The sequence below is a fragment of the Chlamydotis macqueenii genome, chromosome 4 (genome assembly GCF_036417535.1).
Source record: "Chlamydotis macqueenii isolate bChlMac1 chromosome 4, bChlMac1.mat, whole genome shotgun sequence".
NCBI classification, from domain to species: domain Eukaryota; kingdom Metazoa; phylum Chordata; class Aves; order Otidiformes; family Otididae; genus Chlamydotis; species Chlamydotis macqueenii.
The window spans coordinates 16,298,308-16,322,987 of record NC_141559.1 but is presented as its reverse complement, the minus strand read 5'-3'; the positions used below and the strand labels follow the sequence as shown (position 1 = coordinate 16,322,987).

The 24,680-nt window shown below is 37.9% G+C and overlaps 1 protein-coding gene across 2 annotated transcripts in view; it reads right to left on the bottom strand.

Moving 5' to 3' along the window:
• The window catches only part of ARHGAP10 (Rho GTPase activating protein 10), a 147,550-nt gene that overhangs the window by 73,116 nt on the left and 49,754 nt on the right, over positions 1-24,680 (bottom strand). For both annotated transcript variants that reach the window (XM_086746308.1, XM_086746309.1), the window contains exons 4-12: positions 22,328-22,399; positions 19,807-19,908; positions 16,511-16,621; positions 14,356-14,460; positions 9,220-9,349; positions 7,353-7,459; positions 5,583-5,677; positions 1,557-1,638; positions 396-438 (exon numbers count right to left, since the gene is read on the bottom strand). In XM_086746308.1, coding sequence (XP_086602434.1) covers positions 396-438; positions 1,557-1,638; positions 5,583-5,677; positions 7,353-7,459; positions 9,220-9,349; positions 14,356-14,460; positions 16,511-16,621; positions 19,807-19,908; positions 22,328-22,399 — 847 coding nt within the window. The remainder of the gene's footprint in view (positions 1-395; positions 439-1,556; positions 1,639-5,582; positions 5,678-7,352; positions 7,460-9,219; positions 9,350-14,355; positions 14,461-16,510; positions 16,622-19,806; positions 19,909-22,327; positions 22,400-24,680) is intronic.

The window sequence follows — 24,680 nt, the reverse complement described above, 5'->3', positions numbered from 1 at the left end:
TGCTGACCTTTATGTTCAGCCATGATTGCTTTTAAAATCATACTTACGCATTCTAACAGATGTGTACATACAATCTGGATTAAGAAATTGTGATGCAATGCATTTACATACAAATTAAACCTTTTTTGAGTCAATTTCAAGCATGAAGTAAATTGGCAAAAACAATCAGACTGTTTCCTTAGCTTATATCCAGTCCCACAATTCTTACCTATGTACTAAGCTATGTTACTGAGAAAACCTACCAATTACAAAATCCAAAGTATATTCAGAACTCAAGATTTAAAAAAAAAAAGATATTTAATTACATTGGATCTACAGGAAAAAAATTACCTTTGCCTTACTCAGTTGTAAAATGTTAAAAAAAAAATAACTTTAATAATAATTAAAATACTTACTTCCCTCTCGTTTTGCATTTGCTCTATTCAAATTGATGAACAGCTAACACAAAAAGATTAAAAAGACAAATTATTTTAAAGAGTTTTACAAAATCAGAAACAAGATTCCCCCAATCTTAATGCCCAGTAGGCACAAATACAGTTGTTTACAGCTAGAACATATCACCTCTACAACAGCTCTAACAGTAGGACCGGAGGTCCGTGCCCCCTCAGAAAGCAGATAATTGCACTTTTTGAGGAGTGAAATTTTTAAAAAATTCTCAACAAATAAAGTTCCTTGGGAAGCAGAACAACGTTAGTTGTAGCCACTGAAATTAACTGTGATTTACGTGCTCCATGTTCCTATGTTTCTCTGCAAGTTAATTTCCCACAGTTTAAGTTCACTCAAATAATTGTGAACAGCTTTGACTAATCCTTGGAGTTATGTCCCAGCTCAGCATTCCCAGAAGCTGTAAGCTTACTGGAGAGTCCAGCTCAGACAACACGTGATGGTAATAAACACCTCTGCAGATCAAAGAAGATTTTTACAACAGTGATGTCAATAAAACCTACAGCTAAAATCCCCAGTAGCCAACTACTGCGAACAGACACAGATTGTGTCATTGTCTAGAAAACCCATTGTTTTTGCCCTACAAGACCAATATTTAAGATTGTGAGAATAATCTGCAGTGTGTTTCAGTTCTGCAATTCAGACCCATTTCCTGATGTGAACTAGAAATTAAGCAACTTTAAACACACCTCATTCCCATTGACAAGGATTTTTTTTATTTAGTTTAAAATACATATATAAAAAATAATACCGTATAACTAACACAAGTCTTGCCACTGGAATGCAGTATGTCAGCACAAGGCTAAGTGGACATGCTTATACTAGACATTTTCTAGAATTCCAGTAATCATTGTGAGGAGAAACCATTTATAAAAATCAGTGCTGTCATTACAATGAAAAACATATCAGCATTAGTAATTATCTATGCTGAGCTTTACCAAGTTATCCATCTCTCCTGAGTTTTATTTAACTTTTATTCTTTCTTGATTGAATATATCATTTTGATAAATACAAAATCTCAGTTTAATAAAGTATAAATCAGATCAGGAAGCAGAGGGTAAGAGAATTTCTCCATTACACTATAAATGAATATTTTAAAAAATGACGCTTACAGCTTCTTTCCCATCCAAGGCTTCCATCCACTGTTTCCTGTCTTCCTCAGAAAACGCCTGCATGGTCACAGGAACTCCAGGCCTGCAAATGTACCAACCACAGAGAGCGACTGCATTCACCAGCAACGAAAAAAGTCTTGTCAAATTCTACTTCTAACTACAAGCAAAAGCCCATTGTCCTAAAAGTCAGAGGTTGTTTTTTTTTTCCTTAATTACTGAACACTGTTCATCTTCAAAACAAAAGGTACAGAACTGATCCACACAGTAGGAAACAAGGAGGATAGGGAAGAAAAAGTAAAGTTAATGTAATCTGCAAACTATTTATTCAAACAGCTTGTTGAAAGCTTGTTGATTCCAACACTTGCTGGGATTTACTGAGTTTTCTGAATTCTAAATAAACCTCTTCTTGCCTTGCTGTGCTGCTACATAAAAAATGGCTTTCGTCAACTTATTCAATGTTTGTAGTCTTCAGCTTTAGAGCAGTGACAACAATTACAGTTTTCCAGTAAATATCTTATAAAAAACAATCAAGTCTTAATACAGTATCCATTACAAAACTCCACTATTACAACTTTCCTAAAAAGCAAGGATGGACAACTGCAGGACACAGGGATTAGTGAGCAGAGATTAACATAAATCTACTTTTGTGTTCATAAGACAGGAAACTAAAAAGAGTAATTGTGTGGTGCAGCACAGCGTAAAAAGCAAGGAGAGTTAAAAGCAGAACAGGTTATTTGGACAATTATTTTTCCGTCAATTAAAAAAATCATTATATTAAGCCTGCCAATACTTTTGGCAAATTTGTAAATCTTATTATATAGAGATGGATAGAAACAGAGAACTAATTCATAACATTCTTTCTCTCATATTAAAACTTCAAGTAGCAAAATAGCTGTAGGGGAAAATGTTATCTAAAAACAACAGCACAGAGAAAACTAACACAAATCCCACTTCTACATAAAACTGTAACAGTCTACACACCATGTTCATATTTTTACCAGTAGAGATATTTCTCATATGTTTTCACCTTGCCATAAATTTTATCAAACCACACAAATTAATTGCAGCAAGAGACACTATAGATACAAATACCTCCTACTCAAAAATCTCATTTCAGACAACATGTGAGGACAAGGCATGCCTACACCCTCTAGCAAACCAATCTAAACTCAGGAGACCCAACTATAACTCTGGAAAATGGCAGCAATCAAGTAAATCATTCTCTTTTGATTAAAGTGAGGAGACTATTAAGCTATAAAACTGGAATCTCTTACTATTCTCAGTGATAGACCCTGAGCTCTTCTAGTGGGTATGGGAAGCCTTGCCTTAGCTTCTGCCACTTTATGACTAAAACAGGCTGATATTGGTATTAGTGACAACAGTAAGCAAAGCAGTTTCTCAAGTCATATCAACTTTTTTCAATGTAAACTGGTCTGCTAGGAGCACAGGGCTGCAACCATCATAAAGATGCAAACGTAATCACTCAGTAGAAAAAAAAAAAACTCTAAGTAATTACCTAAATTAACTAAAAAAAAAACTGCACATGCTGATTTGTTTTTTTCTTGTCTATTTCCGTTTACCAGTTAAAACTAAAACCAAACAAGTTACTTTAATGCAGGGCAAACTTTCCTTCTTTTCACTAAAATTGTAACTGTCAAGGTATCAAAGAGTATCACCTAGAGGCAATAAATCAAACTCAGTATACACTGCATGAAACATTATTTATCTCTCTTCAAATTAAAGTCAAAAGAAACAAAGCCTTCCTCCTTCTTGTCCTGTGTAGGTAAAATTAAAATCTAGGTAGTATTTCAGAAGGATAATGCTCTTTATCAACAGAAAGTCTGTCTCCTATTCCAAGAGACCTCTGCCATCTCTGTAAGATTTACATTTCCCTATATTTACCACTAGTCACATCCAACTAAAAATGATGGAGTACTTGAAACAAAAACAACATCACTTTCCAGAGACTTAGCCAGCATCTTTGCATCCTCAGAGCTTATAGTCCTAAGTATCAGAATTTCAAGAATAAAGAATCATTTCTGCTTTCTTTTTCTAAGAAAAATCCGTAAATATTTGGCTAGCTCCAGACTATGCTGAAGTCACGCACACAGCTGAATGCTTGCTGCTGAAGAGTCCTTCCTAAAATTTTACAATCTTGCCTCCTTCCACAGCACAGGGACAAAGAAAACCCCATGGCCAGCTGTCAATCTGTATGTTATTTTTTTAACTTGGACAAGCCGAGGGATAAGTGTGCCCTGAACTGATACCAAGGAAACAAGCTAATGGCCTGCAGCACAGAACTAATCTCCATGGGAACATCTCAGCACCACAGACATATTATTAAAAGAAAAATGTCTGATATCAAGGTCACAGTGGACCAGTTGTGTCTATTATATCTGGACAGAAAGATGGATTAGACTTTTCCCACTTTTTTCAGAAAATAATATGAAAAATTATTTTGCAGGATCAAGGAAACACTGCTCTCCATCCATCTCTGTTTAACTCCAGATACCCTGTTGAGCAGAGACGATACACAGAGGCAGGTAGACTGACATTTCTCACAGTACTTTTTTTAGCAACTTTCTCAGACTCTGTTTGAAATCTGCTATTCATACTGACCAGTACACTGACCCACGAGGAGCTGATGTCAAGAACTTAAATCTGTACTCCCTCTCCTACTGTTGGGACAGAGCATTGGAAGCACTAAGTCACATCTCCCTCAAATAAAAAAATGCAAGTTCAAGCCATGCTGTAGACTGTCGTGGTTTTGTTAGTGAGGGGGGGGCCTAAGGTGGTATGACAAATGCCACCTAAGCTGTAAATAGGTATCTTGCCATCTGCCACGTGAGCTGGAAGTTTTCACACGCAGTGGTAGTTTTGCATTCCCTTACCCACTGCTCATTACAAAAACAGGCATACCTCAGGCAGGCCAGTCTGACTGGCCATGCAAGCTGGGCACAGCCTCTGACCTAGGACTGTGAACGTGTGTATGTTCCTTATCACAGACATATTTCATAAAATCACAGAATAGTTTGGGTTGGGCATTTTTGTAGACCTCTAGCAATCATACAACACAGGGGCCTGGCAGCATTGGCCACACTGCATTTAAAGTGGGACCTGATGGGAAAAAATCAAAAACCTATAAAACTTGAAGACATACTACCTAATAAATTAGAACGTAATTAATTGGTATAAGTAAGGACCAAATGTATTGGTTAAAAACAGCTCAGAAAGGGTGGATGCAAAAACTCAGCAACAGTTTACACCTAGCATTTAATGCTAGATATGGTCCTGTTCTGCACAGATACGATCTGCACCAAAAGAACATGGCATTACTACAGTCATGCTTATTTGCAGTATCCTACTAAGTTGGATTCTTTCACCTCCATAAACAAAGGAAGATCACAATGCTGACAAAGAGCAATATTTATCATATTTTAAGATCCTTTTAGTGAAATAAATAAGCAAGTCTTCTCTTTTGAAATAAAGCAACAAAACGGTGGTATTTCAAAAGGGTAGTGGCAACAATATTGAAGATGCGCTGGATGATTACACCAGCCACAAAAAGCCTCAAAATCCCAATGACCCTATTTTCAATCTGAAAATCCAGCATAAACCCTCAGCAACATGCCATTTTATACAGTAGGCTTGCGATACAATATGGTCACGACTATATGAATTATTACTGTGATCATATTCCTTCACTATAGTTGCATGAACTGCAATTTAAGCCCTGTTTCTTCACTATGATAACAGCAATTCATAATTGCTTCTCTAACTTTTTCTATTCTTTCATTTTATATGAGCTCAGTCAATGTCTACATTTAGATCCTCACTGCTTCTGCTACACACAACTGAGGTAAAATTCAGTAAGCCATGGCACTCCTTGCCTGCTCCTCCAGTGACTATTTCCCATTCTACTGGCAGTCTGAACAAGCAATGAAAAAATGAGAAGACAACACAAAAGTAATATTACAATAATATTAACTACTATGTACAAAGAGTAAGTGCGTTTCAGAAGCTTACCTGTCTGAAGCTTCTAAGTCAAAACAGAATCGCCTGTCTATAGTATCTGTATTTCTTTTGGTACAATACGTAAGGATGAAGAGTTCCTCATCGCCCTGTGAAAATAAAGTTTTTATATGCTTGACTCAGTAATTGAAAGCTTCAATAAGCCAGCTATACAAACCAAGTAAGGTAAATTTACATTAAAATAATGTCAAAAGCTATACTGAAAACTGACACTTGCAAAATAATTCACTCATGATTGCTGTTCAGGTCTCTGCACAATAGCACGTAAATTCCACAGTCATTTATGGGACATAAATGCAAAAATATTGAGGCCATTTCAGCTGGTACTTTACAGCATGACACAGGACCACAGCAATTTAAACTAACTTATATTTTGCTATAAAGATTATGCACGTTACAATATAAGCACACAATGAGTGTAACAGACTTCTCCCATTTCACGTCAGATGCAGCGATTTCCATAGTAGAGGTTATTGCTACAGTAACTAGGACAAAGTTAAGTGTTCTTTACCATTAGCAATCAGTCTTACAGAACCACTTCTTTCTTCAAGACCAAGCAACACTAGGATCCTATCTTACCGTTAAGTATTCAGAAATCCAATAAATTCATCTGTGAATGCTGCATGAGTTGTACCAGATTTAATCAGGATTAACTGTACATTTTAATTATTTATTGTCTTATTAAACATCTTCAGACACAGGAGGTTGTCACTGAAGGAGTAATTACACTGTGGGTTTCAAAATGGGAGACCTTTTAATACAGCAAAAATGGCTTCATAAGTGTTTTAGAATGCTGAATGCTTACACACATACTATATTAACTAAAATGGCTTATTCCAATTACAGTAAATCAGGATAAAAAATTCATGGAAGCACTGAAATGATTAAGAAAGCCAAATGCCACTGATTTTCAGTATGGCAGGTTTTCCAGATCTTTTGAAAGATTCTTCCAAATTCAATATATTTGTAAATATACACAGCCCTCAAAATGATGGAAGTCATCTCCCCTCTGCTCAAACTAATGGGATATAATATCCTGATAAAATTCCAACAACGTGATTACTGTAACCAAATTTGAAGATAGGGCAGGGTGCTGCATTTACAGGAATATTGACTCAAGCATTATTTTCCAGCTTCAGATATCCTTTCTCCTTGCAACAAAATGCAATTCATCCATATTAATTCATTCATTTAATGCGTTGTCTCTGAAGGTGTTGAGTGCTCTTAATTCCCAACTATTTCAGTACAAGTTAAAGCCATTTAAAGATCAACACAGTCCTTGGTCTTGAATATTTCAGATGCTATCAAAGATACCTGATTTACATTCAGTTGTCAGTACAAATTATATTCTTATTAAAATCCTCTTTTCTAGTCCCTCTTCTAGTACTTATATCTCTGAAAGAAAAATCTGACTGGAGCATGTAAGAAATTTCTAAGTCTATTATATTTTCCTGATTTATATTTTAACAAGTTAAATGTCTCATGGATAAAACAGATTCTAAATGGTGAAACACTGCATTTTACCCATACCATGTTCTCTGGTCTTCTAAAAGGAAGCAATTGAAAAGTCTGCAGAATTCTTATGTATTAATCCATCAGTTACTTCAGGTTAATGTCCTTAAATGGCAGACTGGATTGCATGAAGAATAAAGAAAAAAGTAGGCAAGAAGACAGAGAGGGAAAGTACTTGACACATCTTCTCTGACACATCCTCTGATCTTGATACAGGCCAAGTACGAGAGTAGAATATAAAAATATACTTACAACTTTCCCTCCTGATTTGTGTTCAAATGGTATCATAGAGAACTTCTTGGTCTCTTTCCTATATGTGCAATAGTGCTTCACCCAGTTGGAACCAAAGGGAGCCGACCCTATGTAAAATGGAAGCATTAAACAGTAAGTGCTTTTTTCGTTCTGTGTTTTCTTCTCCTGCTTTCCAAAATGATACTTAAGAGTCCTACCTAATTCCTAATAACAAAGTATTTAAAACAAAGCTATGCATTAAGAATATTATACAAAGTAAAACAAATGTTAACCACTGCTTATTATTCTACATATTGACTTATGTAGTATTTCACATTTATGTTTAATGACAAATTGAAAGAATTATTAACGTAACTTTGTCTCACTGCTACAGACAAAATAATTTTTCCCTATAAAATAAATATCCCTTGGAAAGTTTATTTACGAAGAACATGGGAACTTGGCTTCACACTTGGTAACTTGAAGCTAAATAACTGCAGATAAATGCATCGGTCCTCCAAGTTCTACATGATCTCCAGTTAAGGTCTGATCACATTTTCTGATACCAAAACTCACTCCTAACTTTTCATCACTGCACACCTTACACAGAATACACTTAAGAGCCCAGCACACTGTATACAGTATTGTTGAGATTTGCACGATTATGTCAACTGTTTTTTGTTGGGGTTTTTTGGTTTTTTTTTTTTTGTTTGGGGTTTTGGTTTTTTGGGGGGTTTTTTGGGGTTTTTTTTGGTTTTTGTTTGTTTGGTTTTTTTTTTAAAGGTCTGCAAAGGAATCTTCTCTTTTGAAGGACTCTGCCTCAGAGTATTAGGGAAGCCCTTCATGAGTGGCTTAAGCTCATAGAAGATTTCATTGCTCCTAATCTGGAAGGTGTCACTGCCCTGCTCCTCCCCAATTCAGCTTCAGGCATACCCATCTCTTCTGAATCCTTCCAGCTGATTCTAAAGCTCATGAAGACCAAGACCATGGAAGTGATCTCACAGAATAACAATTTTTCTTATTTTTTTACTGCTAGGTCTCTTGAAACTTATTTCTCAATATTTTAATACCAGTGTTTCCATCAGGAATGCTGTAGTCTCCTCAATTTGTGAAATACTTTCTAGCAGTCTTTACTTAAACAGTAATTAATTAAATATCATAAAAGTAAAATCTCTCATCAGAATAAGCAGACAAACTTTCTACGAGGTCACACATCTAAAAAACACGATTTATGCAAAATGTTTAAAAAAAAAAAAATACTCTGTGGTCATTCCTTGAGCAATAAGAGCTCTGCATCATCTTACTTGGCTTTTTTACTAGAGTGAGAAAAATTTAGAATTGTTCGAAAGTATTGACAGGATATGATTTGTGTGACATGCACCTTCACAGCAAGATTTTTAACATTAGATACCTAGCACATAGCCTGCTTTATTTGACCTTGTGATCACAATTAGGTAATGAAAGCATATAATCGAATCAAGGAAATTACAGTCAATTTCATCATGCTAAACTAGCCCAATTTTCAGAGGCTAATTTGACAACTCTTGTTGTTGTCTGACAACAAATGTTTGACAGTTCTAGCAGAGGTCATTAGTAGGAGATAAAAAAAACAAAACAAAACCAAACCAAAAAAAAACCCAACAAACCATGAAATACATCTTTGGTCAAATAAAACTTCCCCAAATACAGTCACCTTTGCCAACAACTGCCACACTTTCAGCATCATGCTCTTTTTATGAGCCACAGTAACACTGCCACTAGAGATTCTGGAGATTTACTCAGATGAGTCTGTTTAATAAACTGTAAGTTGTTTGCATCTTCATGTTACCTGTAGAAATAAGACATAGGCACAATATGGACACTACAGGAACACAAAAGTACACCTTACTTTTTTCCTGTACATAGAGATAGCCTTCCATTGTGAAGTGATTTGCTCTTTTATGCTCCTGAGGATTTCTTCTGATCTTGTTCATGAGCTCCTCTACCTCTGACCTTGTTCCTTCAAAACGATTTCGTGTCTAAAAAAAGACAGCAAAAAGCCATTAGTAGAGAAAGTGGAAGAAAGACTTATTCTTCCCAGCAGATAGGAAGATATAAATTATTATTTATAAAGTGAGAGAATGATTCAGGCCATTTTAGGACAGTCAGCACACAACTTCCATGTATATTTACTCTTCAAGTTTTCTGATATTCTTGAAAACTAGTGTGATTTAGATATTAACTGTTGTAACTGTGGAAAGCACACAGACTGCCAGAGTAAATTTCTAAAACAATGTGCTGACTTGTTCAGAAAGAAGTGAACTAATGAGTGTAAAATTACTTTGGATTTGAGTATTCAAGTTTCCTTATAAACTATTACTATTGGCTTAATTCATTAGATTCTTATTAGTTGTCAGGAAGGAGAGGGATTTTCTTTAGTTGTTGAGAAAAAAGTGACAGGAAGGTCACCAACAATGTATACACATTGAGACTATCCACATGCCAAATGTTTTGTTCACACACAAGCAGAAGCATGAAAAAAGAAAAAAAAAGGTCCAGTTTATTATTATTCCTGAATGTCACTCAATCCAAAGTTTGCAAGCAACCGCAAAAGAAATATTTATTAGAATATTAGTTAAAACAATCAAAAAGTAACCACACCACCCATAAATTATACAATAGGACTACACAGAATAACAGACTAGCTCACATCTGACACAAGAAACTCTTCAGTTGGTCTGAAAAATACTGGCAATTGGCCAATGAGCAAATAACAAAACAAAAGCAATCATGGTAATACCTAGTTTTCTCCACATATCTACTTGCCCAAATTGCACAAACTGAAAGCATATACCTAAATTCCAAGCTGGTATTTTCCCCAGTTAGTACAGGGGTTTTGAGGAAAGCACATACTTCTGTATGCATATTGTTCTGGTTTTGTTAGTGAGGGGGGGCCTAAGGTGGTAGCTTCTGTAGGAAACTGCTAGAAGTCGCTCCCCTTTGTTCAGTGGACTCGGCCGGGCCTAGGGCGGACCTGCTGCTGGCCAAGGCCGAGCCAATTGGTAGCAGAATGTCCCGTGATAACGCCTCTGCGATAACGTATTTAAGTAGGGGAAAAACAGGAAAAAGAGGAGGAGAAGATGTGAAGCAGCTGAGCGGGGGGCAGAGAGGGGGAGGCGCGAGCCTCATGGGCCTTGTAGGCCTCACCCTCTGGCCTCCCGCCAGGCAGCCGACTGGGCCCAACTCGGCCCGGCCTGGCTGCAAGAAGTGGAGAGGAGATGAGAAGTGAATAAGATGTAAAAAGGATCCTGAGAGGTGTCTGCCAGCCTGTTGTGAGGAACGGCTGCAGAAGCCAAGGTCAGTGAAGACGGAGGGGGAGGAGTAATATGGCTTCTGGCCAAGATTCCTCTGCAACTCGTGGTGAAGACCATGGTGGAGCGGGTTGTCCCCCTGCAGCCCATGGAGGTCCACGGAGGGGCAGAGATCCACCTGCAGCCCGTGGAGGACCCCACGCCGGAGCAGGTGGAGGCCTGAAGGCAGCTGTGGCCCGTGGAGGGCCCGCTGGGGCAGCTGTTCTAGAGGGACTGCAGCCCGTGGAAGAGATGACCCACGCCGGAGCAGTTTCACGAGGGACTGTGGCCCGTGGGAGGGACCCCACGCTGGAGCAGAGGAGGAATGCGAGGAGTTCTTCCCCCGATGATGATAACAGCGGCATAAAACAACGCGTGATGAACTGACCGCGACCCCCATTCCCTTTTCCCCCCCCGTGCCGCTCGGGAGGGGAAGGTAGTAGAGATAATGTTAAGCCCGGGAAGAGGGAGGGGTGGGGGGGAGGTTATCTTGTTCCCTGTCTCATTCTCCTGCTAATTTTAGAAATAAATGAATAGTTTTCCCCAAGTCGAGTCTGTTTTGCCCGTGACGGTAACTTTAAGGATTTCTCCCCGTCCTTATCTCAAACCTTGAGCCGTTTTTCTTATATCATCTCCCCCTATTCTCTCGGAGGGTGGGGGGAGCGAGAGAGAGACTGCGTAGTCTGGTCCCGATCGGTCTTGTTGCTTTTTGAGAGCACCTTTTTTTTCCTGGATGGATGAGCCCCTGAAAACACTGCCTCACCTATTTTATTTTCTTCCTTAGGAAAAGCATTCAGTTGCATACACTGACAAATGTATCAGAAATATAAACAAGTATCCATTCATGTACATTAACAGTTAACACTATGCTCCTGACTGGCCATCTGTACATGCAAATTCCTGATTTATGCTTGGAAGGAGTTTATTCATGGGCACAAACACAGTCCACGTAAGCTGGTCAGAGCAGCCACCCATATCTATATGTTTTATAGAGGAAAGCTGAAGATATTCTTTAGGTGATGACTAAGAACAACTGCCTTCTTACCTCCAGGCTAAAGAACTGCTCTGAATCCTTCTCATATCCATAATCTCAATTTCAGGTCACATCTGCTTGCAAATTTTGGAGTTAGACCCTGCAGACAACCTTATTTCCAAAGCTCCAAACAATTTTCTAAGCTCCTTTTCATAATTTCCTAGAAGAGCCGCATTAAAAAATACACTCTGTACTCAGGATAAAGGAAAAAAAATATGACAGACTGCTCCTACCTAAACTTTTCTGTCTGAGCACTGATCAGTCTGAGGTTAGATGCTTTAAGTGATCCTGCCAGGATCTTTGTCTTAGCTGTGCAGTGATCACAAATCAAAGTGTGTGAAATGCACGCTGGGAATGGTGGGATGGAGCATCACAGGCTCCAGAAACCTCAAGAAAATTTCTGTTTTCCTTTGTGCTGTGAGAAAGCCAAGTTTAACCAGGGTCGACCACAGCCACTGCACCAGCGCGGCTACGGCTCCTCTTCCCAGGACAGGCCAGGCTTGCTTGCAGGGCAGGAGAGCGTGGTCAAGGCTGCAAGGATCCTTGTATGGGGTTGGGCACAGAACTGAGATAACAAGAGAAAAGTCCTGAGAGCGCAGGGGAATCTAGTTGGAGACACAGGACTTTTACAAGATAATAAGACTGTTGGAAGAAGTAGCTTACTGGACCTTGGGCTACAAGGCTGAGGTTTTTTTTTTTTGTTATTTTTTCTTTCTTTCATTTGGTGGGGGGAGTGAGGAAGAGGCAGGGTCAAGGGCAGGGTGTGGAGAGGAAACCTACAGCATAATTCTCAAAGTAAAGACAACCTGAACAAAATGGAAGGCAATTACTGCAGCTATACTAGCAATTCTCAAATCATTCTTCATATCCAGCTAGGCGCCCTGTACTGAATCCTGTACCCTTCAATTTCTAATGTGTCAATCCAATATTCTGCCAGCAGCTCAGCCGTACTACAGCCAAGTCCTAGTTCATTTTTCATTTGGCATGTTTTGTTCATCTTTAACACAGTGGAGAACATGTCATGCCCTCTCATGATCTTTCCAGATGCTTCCTTCTATTCTCCTCTTACCTCGGATAGTTGTTAAGCCTTGCCTCCTTTCTCTCTACAGCATTTTGAAATTCAGGTCACTCATTCTATCTGTTCACAAAGCTCTAACACCCCATCTCTTTTAGATTTCCTGGAGTACACTATAATACCATTCAGTCAATTCAAAATGCAGCTGTTGAGACTAGCTTGCTTTCTTACTGCTCATCACTTCTTCAGACCACTTCACCAGCTCTTTTCCACCTATAATCTGAAATCCAGCTCTTGAAAACTGTATCACAGCTTCCCTCTCATGTTTCATTTCTTGCTAGTCTTGCATCAGCTCCCCTCTATCCCCTGCGGCTCCACGCTGTTCCTCACTCTGTTAACCTAAGCACACAGAAGCTGCAAGTCTGTCCTGAAATTTCCTCCAGAAGCACTGACTTCTGCCATGGAAGTCTGCTTATGAAGTTACTGCTACTCAGTTCCCCTACGCAAACCAACAACAGCTCAAGAGGAAACTTGAGACTTAAATAGATTGGAAGAAAATTAAAGGAATGGTATCATGACACATGAATCCTGTCACTATGTATTACAGCAACTGTAATCCTCTCTTCTGTCTCCCTGCTAGTTAAGCCATTTCTAAAAATAAACTACACCCTCCAAGAAGTAGTTTCCGTGTCTTAATTCCAGGTGCCCTTAGAGGTCAACAAGACAGATGCACCATCATTAATTGCTTGTTTGCAGTAAGGTACATGGTTTGTTCCCTACTCTGGCACATCCAAGTTCCTCTGAGCAAGTTTTACTCTTCAATAAATCTCAAGGAAGCAAACAGACCATCTGACTAATGACTCTGTCAGTCCCATTGCTTCAGCCTGTCACCTTGCTTCCCGCTCTCCCAGTCCTGAGCAGATCACACTGGGCAATCTGGTGTGAGGGTACACTAAATAGTGGGGAGCCCCAGTTTGTCTGCCCTTGAAGGAGCACATCGTTTTGTCAAATACACTTGGTGCTAACACCAAGTCTCCTTACACTTTTCTGCATCTGAAACCAACAGTTCTTGCCTGAAAGGGCTGCTTCGAGACAAACTCCAAGTCACTGCTGGCAGAGATGCCAAAACCAATGCTGATAAGTCCAGCGGTTTTTCTTTCCTTTTTCTTATTTATGGCTAGTATAGCCCTAACAAGCCATGACCCTCAGACAGGACCACCACATACTCTTATATCAAACACACCTAAAACACTGAGAACCTTGGCATTTCATTACACCTCCTTTGGATTCTCTAGTGTTGTCCACATTTTAACAGACAATTTAAAAAAAAAAAAACAAAACTCTTTCATAATAATCCTGTGCTATGTCTCTGTAAAATACTGGAAAGAGGTGTGAAGGCCTTTTACGCGGTGTTTGTTTTTCAGAGGAGTACTAGAAACGATGAAACGAGAACTCACTGGAATTAGGGATGATTTATTCAGCGATGTGGTTGGTTGGCCAGCAGATGGCATTACATCCCCAAAGTTCACAGGCAATGCACCAACACCGAGGCAAGTACTGACAATACAGGTACTGTATATACAGGAACTGAAGTGTGTGATTTTATTTAAAAAATTAGAGAAGGCAGAGATATCAACCTCAACTTACATTTTGTATATTTATCTGCAAGTTCATTTTGTAGTGATTGAAGTCTTTAGCAAGTTCATATCCCTGATGATAGAAAGTGAACAAACCCTGAAAAAATGACAGCACCTGAAATACAAACAAAAGACTTGTTAGAACGAAAAACTCCATTTACCAGAATATGATTGCTGCACATAGCCTTTTTTGGAAAGATTAGAGATGACAAAATTATTGTTTTACAACAAATTTCCACTAATGCCTACAATTCATTAATAACTATTTAGATCCAAATGACCAGCTATGTATATAGGCGCTTTTGAGTGATCCCATTTCTGGAATTTCACAACTGATCTCTACTTTAAATTTGACCACAGGAAATGTGTATTGCCTATCTCCCAAACTTTCCTATGTAATGTTTTCCAGAGCTGCTCTGATACCAATGATGTCTGGAATAAATATTTGTTGCACGAGAAGGCAATGATCATCCTGTCTTTTAGTCACCATTTCCCCAGTCATTCCCTTCCCTGCTAATGACCACATTGAGATGACTTCCACACCAGTCAACTGGTTTGTTTGAAGAAGGAAGCTCTCCCTCTAGTAACTCAACCCATAATTGCTTTTCACATGCAGATCTGACCTCCTATCAGAACCAGCAAATGATCCACGCTTCAGTTTCTGACTTCAGTGTTTCCATTTAAATTAATGAATGAGTTATACTACATTGGAAAGAGGGTGAAATGCGGTGCTGCCTACTTCTCCTGTCTGGTTGAGGTTGCAAAGAAGCAAGCGACACAGGAAATAACTCTCTTCGTTAAAGAGAGCAAACCAAATAATGTATTTAATAGAGTCTGAAGTCATATGCAAATAAACCATTTTCAAAAAATGCAAAAAACACATAAATTTAAAGTATTACGAAGGGGAAAGGGAATAAAATGTGGCACTCAATAATTCCAGTTTACTACCCAAGTGAAAACTACAAATACAAATTGAGCAGCATAAAGTTCAGCACCATCCAGAGGGAGCTTTCAGAAAAGAGAAAGGGACATGTTTCAAACACATAATTTGAAGATTCATTACTCTGGTCTGGCTTTGAGAAAACTTCAAATGGTTTGAAATACAATATCTGAATACAAAACTATTAAGGATTTTTAAAAAATAATAATAAAAGGTAGAAAATGTAAGAAACAAAACAAAACAAAAAATACATCAACAACAAAAGAAATCCCATGCAACCATTTTCCACATTTTCCCATTCATTGAAAAATGCTAATATAGTTAAAGCAATTTATTCCCACTTAAGGATTTTAGCATATTTTTCATACAGGAATAAGTAATATTAAAATATACAGCTCTCATTAAGTCCATAATGACCAACTACTTTGATTAGGGTAATGTGGGGCTTTTTTTAAGACTTAGCCCAAAAATACAGACTACAGAGTGTAAGTGAATGGAAGTCACTTCTACAATCCATCCTCCCTTTGTCTCAGTGTCATACTTACTGTTCTCTTGTTGTTTTATAAAGTTGCATTTATACCACGAAGCTAACGTACATCTCAGAAAATTTTAGAATAAGCTGTTCTCAGAGATTTAGGTAAGTCTGGTCAGTACATGTATGATTGTCACTGATATTCGGGGGAAGCCCTCGAATTTTGCACAGATTCAATTGCAATTGAAACCAAACATATCAGTCTACCTGATAATGAGCTTTTCAGACAGTAGTACCGTCTTAATTAATTTATATCTGCACTTCTTCACTAACAAGTCTCTAAGTGCAACCTTCATGCTGAAAATGAAATTCCTTACATTTGTCAGGAATAATGTTTCAGTGGTTAAAAAAAACACAAATGGAAAGTCTGACCTCAACATCATCATCTTGAATCCTCTATTCTAACTCACACCATAAATTGAGGTTTTTGCAGTACAAGGTTTCACACATTTTCTGAGAATCAATATCAATGGATACAAATCAACTGTAATTGCTGAGGTACGCTCTGAGATGCCTGGTTAAGTGTATCTGTACTAGCAATTTGCACAGATATAACAACAGTACTTTAAATTCTGTTAAGTCACACAATTGCATATGTTCTCTCAGAAAACAGAGCTGCTTGACTTTTGTCCAGCTGCATTCTTTCTCCATCCCTTATCAATGCCAGGGTAGGCTGAATTCACTGGTACTTACAGGTTCCACACACTCAAATTTCTTCCGCTCCTGTATCTCTTGCAACTTGCATACATACTCGAGGGACAGCTCATAGAAGTGTTTCCTATTCTGCTCCACTTGGTTATCTGCCTGCACACAGAGGACAGCTAATGAAGCTTTCAAAGACATTTCGCACACAGCTTCACAATGACACACATATAGCGCATAAGCAGCAAGTGAGAAGATAATTTGCTCCAGACTAGAATTTGCTCCTTTACAACACAGCTCCTTAATTTACTTTTAGATGGCAACAGCTATTCGCTTCTACTAGATAACGTATGTTTGTTTTGAATCATGAGGCTAAGTTTTTAGAAACATTCCAATAACACCTCTTTAAGCTTCTGGTCTATGGAATCCAAGCCAAATACATCAAAGCAGGTATTTGTGCACAGCTTTAATAGCATTGAAAAGGTGCCTGCCCAAGCAGAGAGGGGGCTAGCAGTGTCTTCCATTAGAAAACGGGGAAATCATCTTTGCAGTGAAACTAAGGAAGAAAATGTGATTGTTGAAAACCACATTGCTTGTACTGTAAGCTTTACTCTATAACCCAAATAACTGCTATAAATAGCCAGAATGCTACTGTACCCATCCCACACCTGTGCTCACTCTAACAGGTAAGAAAACCATTTTAAAACTTCACCTGTTGGTAAGCTACTTCACAAGTTTCCACAGAGCATCAAATATTTTAAAATGTAGCCTGATTAGCTGCAGTTGATTTTTAGTTCAGCTTTGCTGAAATGCCAACATCATATTGATAGTGAACAGTTATTTATTTCAGCTGCCATTCATCTGAACATAAATATTTAACTTTCTAGCATATGTGTATTATTTCATTAAGTTATAATTTAAGGTACATGTGCTCTCATTAAACTATAAAACTTCAAGAATTGGAAACAGAAACCTTTATTAAAACACATTTTAAAAAAGGCTACAAAGGAGTACTCTAAGCGATTATACCAAATGCTTCCACGCTGAATTACTAAAGACAATGGAGAAAGGGTTAGGTGAAAGGAACAGATTTACTGTCATATACTCTCTCTTAAATACTGAGACTATAGGTAGAACAGCGACTGCTATGCTTTAAGAGGATAAGCCAAATTAGCTCTAAGACAGTTCGGCCTTAAGACATGCTTTGCTCTGCTGCTCTGAGCTAGAAATCTGTCAGCAGTTAAAGGGGCATAACAACAAATGCCATTAAAAAAAAACCAAAGCACCGATATGCACATCAGTTAAAAACATGTTTTAAAAAGCCAAGCCACTTCAATGCACCCTATAAACCACACAACATAGGAATTGTCTGAGTTGTCAGCAAAGCTTCTAATGATATACATGTGTACTGAAGGGTAGCCATGGAAAAAGACTGTGAAGTGGGTCTGCTAGGACATCTGGCTAATCAATAGTAAGACTGCCCTATATACACTAAAGCCCCACGTAAGCCTGCTCCTACCTCTCTTCCCTGGTTTTTGGTTGTTTATTGTTTTGGTTGCCTCCCCATTCCCCAAGGATACAATACCCAACACAGTCATTTTATCAACTCTTCTCAGTTCCCATGTAAATAAATTATTACATCTCTCCTCAGGTTTTTGAGGCACGAGCTTTCCTGTGCACCCAGCAAGTTCGCTTACTGTTGCATTGTACTTTGTGTACTGCCAAAGAACTACAGAAATAAGACACACACCGTGCCTTAGTGAAATTTCAGGAATACCCATCCACTAAGACACATTCCAGAACGTGGTATGCTTGTCATCAAATTTTGGTCAAATTTATACCTGCATCCTTTACTTACTCCAGTCAGGAGCTGACATAAATAGCCGTGTATAATACTAAACTAGGAAGCTCCTGTGCAATTATATACAACTATTCTCTAAGCTTGCACAAGAAAGTTTTTCCTATTTGGCACTCTGACAACATACTGCAAGTCCTTTTTTTTTTTTAAATTGCTTATACATTTATACTCCAAAATTAAATGCACAAATGAAAGCATCTGAAGAATTTCAGGATTTTTGTTCATGAAACTTTAAAGGACATTTAAAACAATTCTATTTGCTCATTCTAGTCTTCACACATGCTTTAAAACTTCAGACTACATTTGATAGAGCTTCAAAATGCCTCTTGCAGGCGTTTTGTATTTATCCATTGAGGTTAGGTCTCATTTCAGACTTTGAAATACGGCTCTCTATACCACCTATTAAGAGATAATGTTAATACTTTTTCATTTTTTCTGCATCAAGTTCTTTGGCAGCTGATCAATTTGATAAAAGTACAGGTCCTGATACACCAGCAATGCCCATAAACTTCACCCAGACAAGTCAACTCCTTAACAAAAAGGCACTTCTTTATGCACGAGGGCCTAAGCTGCAAATACAGTATGGGGAAGTAACATCCTAAAGTTCTTAAGTTCCCAGCTAACTCGTCACTTATACGAACCACTTTTAATGAAAAATGGTATAGATTGTTTGGGGTGAGTAGAGGGCAGGGAGAAGAGTTCTCTGAGAAAACACTAAGTATTTAATGACACAAAGTATTAATAGACTAAGCATTCATAATTCTGACGTAATTACATTTATCTGGGAAGAAAAAAAAAAAACCTTCTGCCTACAGCAAGCCTCTGCAAGATTTGTCTGCTGTCTTCTCAAGTACTGTTTGCTGTTGCTCCAGAAATAAAAGCTATTATAAATAAGGATGATGATGATAATAAACCCAGAGGGACAGAAGGAATGCCAGGCAAAACAGATCTGGTTTTAAGCTACAAATTGTCAACAAACTTTTTTATAGTATTACTTGAAAAAAAAACAGATCTTCAAAACATAAGAAAAATAAAGCACAAAGACATTTCCTTCAGGAACACAAGTTTTGCTGTACTTTGCATTAAGCATTAACACAGAACACTTAGCCAATACATACAATATGAGCAACACAAATTACACATATGGTGAAGCCTCATAAGAAATGCAGAGTTTTTCATAATATACTTGCACTTTGCTATTCCCTTACTTCTATTAAAAAAAAAAAACAACAAACAAACAAACAAAAAACCCACAAAAAAACCCCACCATGATTATCAGTGCTTCATACACACATCAAGTAAAGCCCTGGATTCAGAAAACAGTAGGGGTACACCACTAAGTTCAGCAAATACTGATTTTCTCACCAATCTTACCAGGTGACAGAAATTTTTCTTTTACCATTATGAATGCTGGGTTTGCATTTGCATAAAATATATTTACCTATTCAAAAGCCTTTAGCTTGCATAAAAAAAAGAGAGGCAACAATACCTCTTGTAATTGTAGCTCTTTCTTCTTAGCTGATAAATTCAAATGCTTTTCTAACAAACTGTAGTTCTTCTCTGTCTCTTTATCAAACTTCTTCTTTTCCTCCTAGACACAAAGAAAATAACATTCATTTATATATAAAAATGTAAGAAAAGCCTCTTTCTTTCTTCTTTTAAAATTCTACTTAATCAGAAGCAGAGAAAATCAAACTATCAGAGCTCCAGTAACTAAGGAAAAGTATGTTTCCAGCAGATTTTTTAAATTAATTTAAAGACTAACTTGAAATGAAATCTCATTGCATCATTATGGTGAAGCTTATTACATTAACACTTGCATCTTCTAAGTTAAAAAAGGCAAACATACAGAAATCAGCATTGATGAAATCAACCAATCAGTTTTGAAGCTATTTTTAGGACAACTAATTGCAATTGAAAATAATCTAAAATAAGTAAAATCAAGTATTAAATTACATAGTGTGATTAGAGTTAACCTATCAGCATATGGGAAATTAGGAAGAAAGTGGCGGGGGGGGAGGGGGGAAGCAGAATCTTTGTGTTCATGTTAGCAAAATTTCCATTGATCTGGTCAACATTTGAGTGCTGCCAGAAAAGAGTGCTATTGACTTCTAAATAGGCAAAGCCAGAAACTTTACACGTGTACTTTGGGATTAGAGCAGCAACACCTTTTACTAAGGGGTAATTCAAAAAGAGTCTCAGCTTCCAGCACTATGGAGCTAAACTTATTTTCCTTTCTTTTTCTTCTTAAGTCTAACTCAGACCATTTCATCAGCAGGGGATGTAAGATACAGGAAAATCTGAGGCAGCAGATTCTACTTTTATTTTGTAATGGTAGAGTGTAAATTTTTACTAAAGAAAATACTATGCAATATTCCAGACACATTTCAGTATTAGATGTCATAACTTGGTTTTCAGAGCTAAACAGTATTATATTTGCAGTGGCAGTACTTTGATTATATTGAATAACTATTCAGTTAAGAATATTCAAAGAGTTAAATATTTTTAGAGGATTTTTATTTAAATGTTGCACAATTACACAAGACTCTTCTATTTAATGTCACTGAGAATTCTGTCCAAAAAAAAAAAAAGCCTGAATCATAAATAATAGCTTCAGCTATTCAGCATGCAGGGACACAACGGAAGAAACATCCATCCAAACAAAATGCAAGATGTAGACTGCGTGAATGTAACTTGGTCATGTTAGAAACATCAGGGACAGAATTCTGACTAGGAAATGAGTGAAGATCATGAGATAATTTAAAGCATTAGAAGTTCTCACTCCAAAAACGGCAATGTTCTTTAACATCAAAAATACTGTTGAGATAATCCATTCATTACAGCTGCTTCTATGACAACAGATTACATTTAGAACAAATTCTCTTCTTCCTTCAAAGTCTCCCTATATTACAGACCAAGTTTTTAATATATGTTGGTCGTGACATTTGACATACTTCTCAGAAATCCATAAAATCACACAAAGCTCATCGTACTATTGAACTGTAATGATATATGACCAACAGAGCATTCTCTGCTCAGGAGCGCTAAAGTCATATTCAGAATACGTTAATCATTCCTGCTAAAGTCAGAATGTATAGCGCTCTCATAAATGAAACATTATCTTAGCTATTAAATATCACTGCCAACTGCCAATGAAGTAATGATATAAAACAAAACACCTGCAGAGTGGTAGTTTAAAAATGTATTAATTGAGTTTTGCAACAGAAAACTGTTAAATAGCTGAGTTTTTTTTCTTTTGTTTTCCTTTTTTTTTTTTCTTTCTTTTTTTTTGAATAAGCATACAAATTTCTCACTGGAAGAAGGAAGACAGCCAGGTAGAAAGATGTAAAACTTGTCCTTGTTACTTTTATCCAAAGCTGGTCTGTATTTAACTCATGAAATTTACTTTACCTTTTTAAAAAAAAAAAAAAAATACACAACATAGTGACAATCTTAAAAAAAAAAAAACCACTGAACACTTTCTACAAAAAAAAAAATACTTCGAATGAAATCTTGTCTTTAGCCTCTCCATTCCTATTTTTTTCCACTCATACAGAGGCAATGACTTATTTATGCAAAACTAAAAGAAAGGAAATTTTCACTTTGCAGGTTGTAAAAATATCTTTAAAAGCATACAGATGAGCAAGTTCCTTTGGGTAGTTAATATTTTTCAGCCTTTGATTGTGCAACTGCAAGCAAATACAAAGCAGAACTGGGTTACACATTAAAAAGGGATGCAGGCTGTTAGCAGGATTGCTCCAACTCCAGACACAGGAGATAAGGGAGGAGGAAGAGGAGGAGACAAGGAAGGGAAAGGACACATTCTTCTCTTCTTGAAACATACTTTCCATTAGTTTCTGAAGCAAGTTCTCAAAGTAGAGGGGAAAAAAAAAGTGTGAATACATGAAATATAAACAACAATATCTCTCTGCCAAATACATTTCACTACTGCAATGCGATCCATGCACAGAAATTAAACAAACTTCTCATAAAGGCATTGAAGGACAAACCTTTACAGCTCCTAGCTGCTCTTTCCTAAATCTTTCCAAAGGTTTGATCAGAGTTTCAGTAACACTGAGTGCCTAAAGAAAAAAACAAAGCATAGGTTAGGTATCTGTAGACAGACTGACAAGTCACTTTAGTACCAGCAATAAAAAGAAAACAGCAAGTAAGATCTGCGGTAAAATAAAGGAGAAGCACTCAAGTGAGGAGTCTTAAGTTCTAACTTAAAATTAAAAAAAAAAAAAAAAAATTCACGTTTGAATTAATTGAAGCTTTCAAAATTTCTATTCCTTATTTCAATCCACTCTCAGAAAAAAATAAACCTAAAATAAATGCAGAAATTTCAGAAATTTGCAGGCTGCAGCCAAACTGCAACTGCTTTACTTGTGCCAGACTTGCAGATCAGGATGACAGTCTCAATGGCTGAACACCAGAATGAGACACAGAACAAATTATTTTAATTTAGGGACACAAAAATTTCTGCAACAAAAAACACTACAAACAGGTGCAGAATAGACTACTGTGTAGCAAACAACAATCTTTTAACACACAGTTAAAGCCATTGATACACATATTTCTAAATATTTACATTTAAGTACACTAAGAACACCTTAAGTTAACCTAACTGATAAAACCAAGAGGTGTAAAGTCAAGAAACAAGAGTTTTAGTTGGCTGGGTGAGGATCCACCAGTGCACTGAGGACAAACGGCCCCGCAGTCACACCAAAGAGACAGGACACCATATGCAATGAGGAGATAGAAAACTGCAGCTTATTAGATCTGGCCAGCAAACACAGTTTCTAGTTCACACGGAATTTCGCTGGAGATGGAGCGGGGACGGATTTGGGTTTGATGCAAACAAGACTTCAAATTTAAATAGTGTTTGAAATTTCAGCAAAGGTTGGAACTTCTTGAACGAACAGCAGCACAGAAAAAACAGCAAGAGCGTTTGAGGTGTAGAGGAGTAGGTGGGATCCTTTTCATCTCAATCCTAAAGCAGACCCACAGAGTAAATCTTGCCCAGGACTGGGCTTAGCACAGCAACAAGGCTGAGCTGCCAGGAGTCCAGGTGGAGCTCCCTGGAAGCCCACCTTAGATACAACAGAAGGCTTTCTCTCTTTTTTTTTTTTATTCCACTCCTTCTGCTTCAGCTGAAATACTGCAGGCTTACACCAGTCTTCTGGAACGCTTCTGAAAAGCTCTTATCATAAAACACAAGAGGGATGTATTAGAGATCTGGCACAACACAAATCTGAACAGCACTGTCTGCTCCCACCCACCCCCGGAGCCATGCAGGATTACTGTGGGAGTCATCCTGCCAATTCACCGTAACCAGAGCAACCCAGATTTTTAAACAGCCACGGCAGCATGCTAGCCTGTGTAGCTAACTGGAAATCCAAATATCTGGCAAGTCTGGGCCAAACTGCATGTTGCACAGTCATCCATACAACAGACACTTCCTAACTTCAGAGCACTTGCTCTCGGGGCCCAAAGTTTTTCTTTCTGCATCCATTTCCTGATTTTGTCAAAAACATGTAAAGCACCCTTCAGTGGTAGGAGCAAACGAAAAACAAAGCCTGACAATTTTGTCTTTCAAAAGCGTACAGCAGCACTGGGCTAACCACGGCACAGGAGACCCTTGCATCGAGCTGGAGGGTGGGGGAAGGACAACAGAGTAACTTCTGCCACGTCTTCAGCTCAGCAAAGAGAGATCCTGAAGAGTTCATCCCAAAGCTTTGGCAATGCTCTTGGCAGCTGGAGAACTAATCATTCCCTGAGCTGCCTCTGCTCCCACTGAAAGAGAGCCAGGGCAGTCAAATGTCCCAAAGAGGAGCTGAATCGTGGTTCTAGGAAGGATTTAGCCCACCTGGCAGCCTGCGCACATACATCCTAACTACTGAAGCAGTTACCAGGAGTCTCCGGGGCAGTTTTTAAGGATACTCCGGTTTTTCCAACTTTGTCAGGCTCCCAGAACTTTCTTGGAAATTCTCAGCAGCTGAAAGGAAACGTCAATTTGGATTTATAATTGGATCAAACACCAGAAACAGTTTCCTGGGACACAGCAGAAGTGTCGGAGAACCGAAGATCTCTCCTCACTGACTGCAAGCATTCTCACAAGTTAGAGTGGAGAACTGCTCATGGAAATCACAAAATAGTGCTTCTATATTGGAAAAATTGTTTCTGCCAGTTTCCTCTATATCAACAAAGTGAGGGAGAAAGCTATGAGGCCTCCTCAGAGCAAAACTCCGAGAGGATAATGCTAGCTGCCAGGATGTGGCAGCACCACAGCTCTGGAGTTGTTTAAAAGAATTTCAAGGTAGCAATTGAGCACTTAAATGGTCAGATGGTTAAAAATAAATA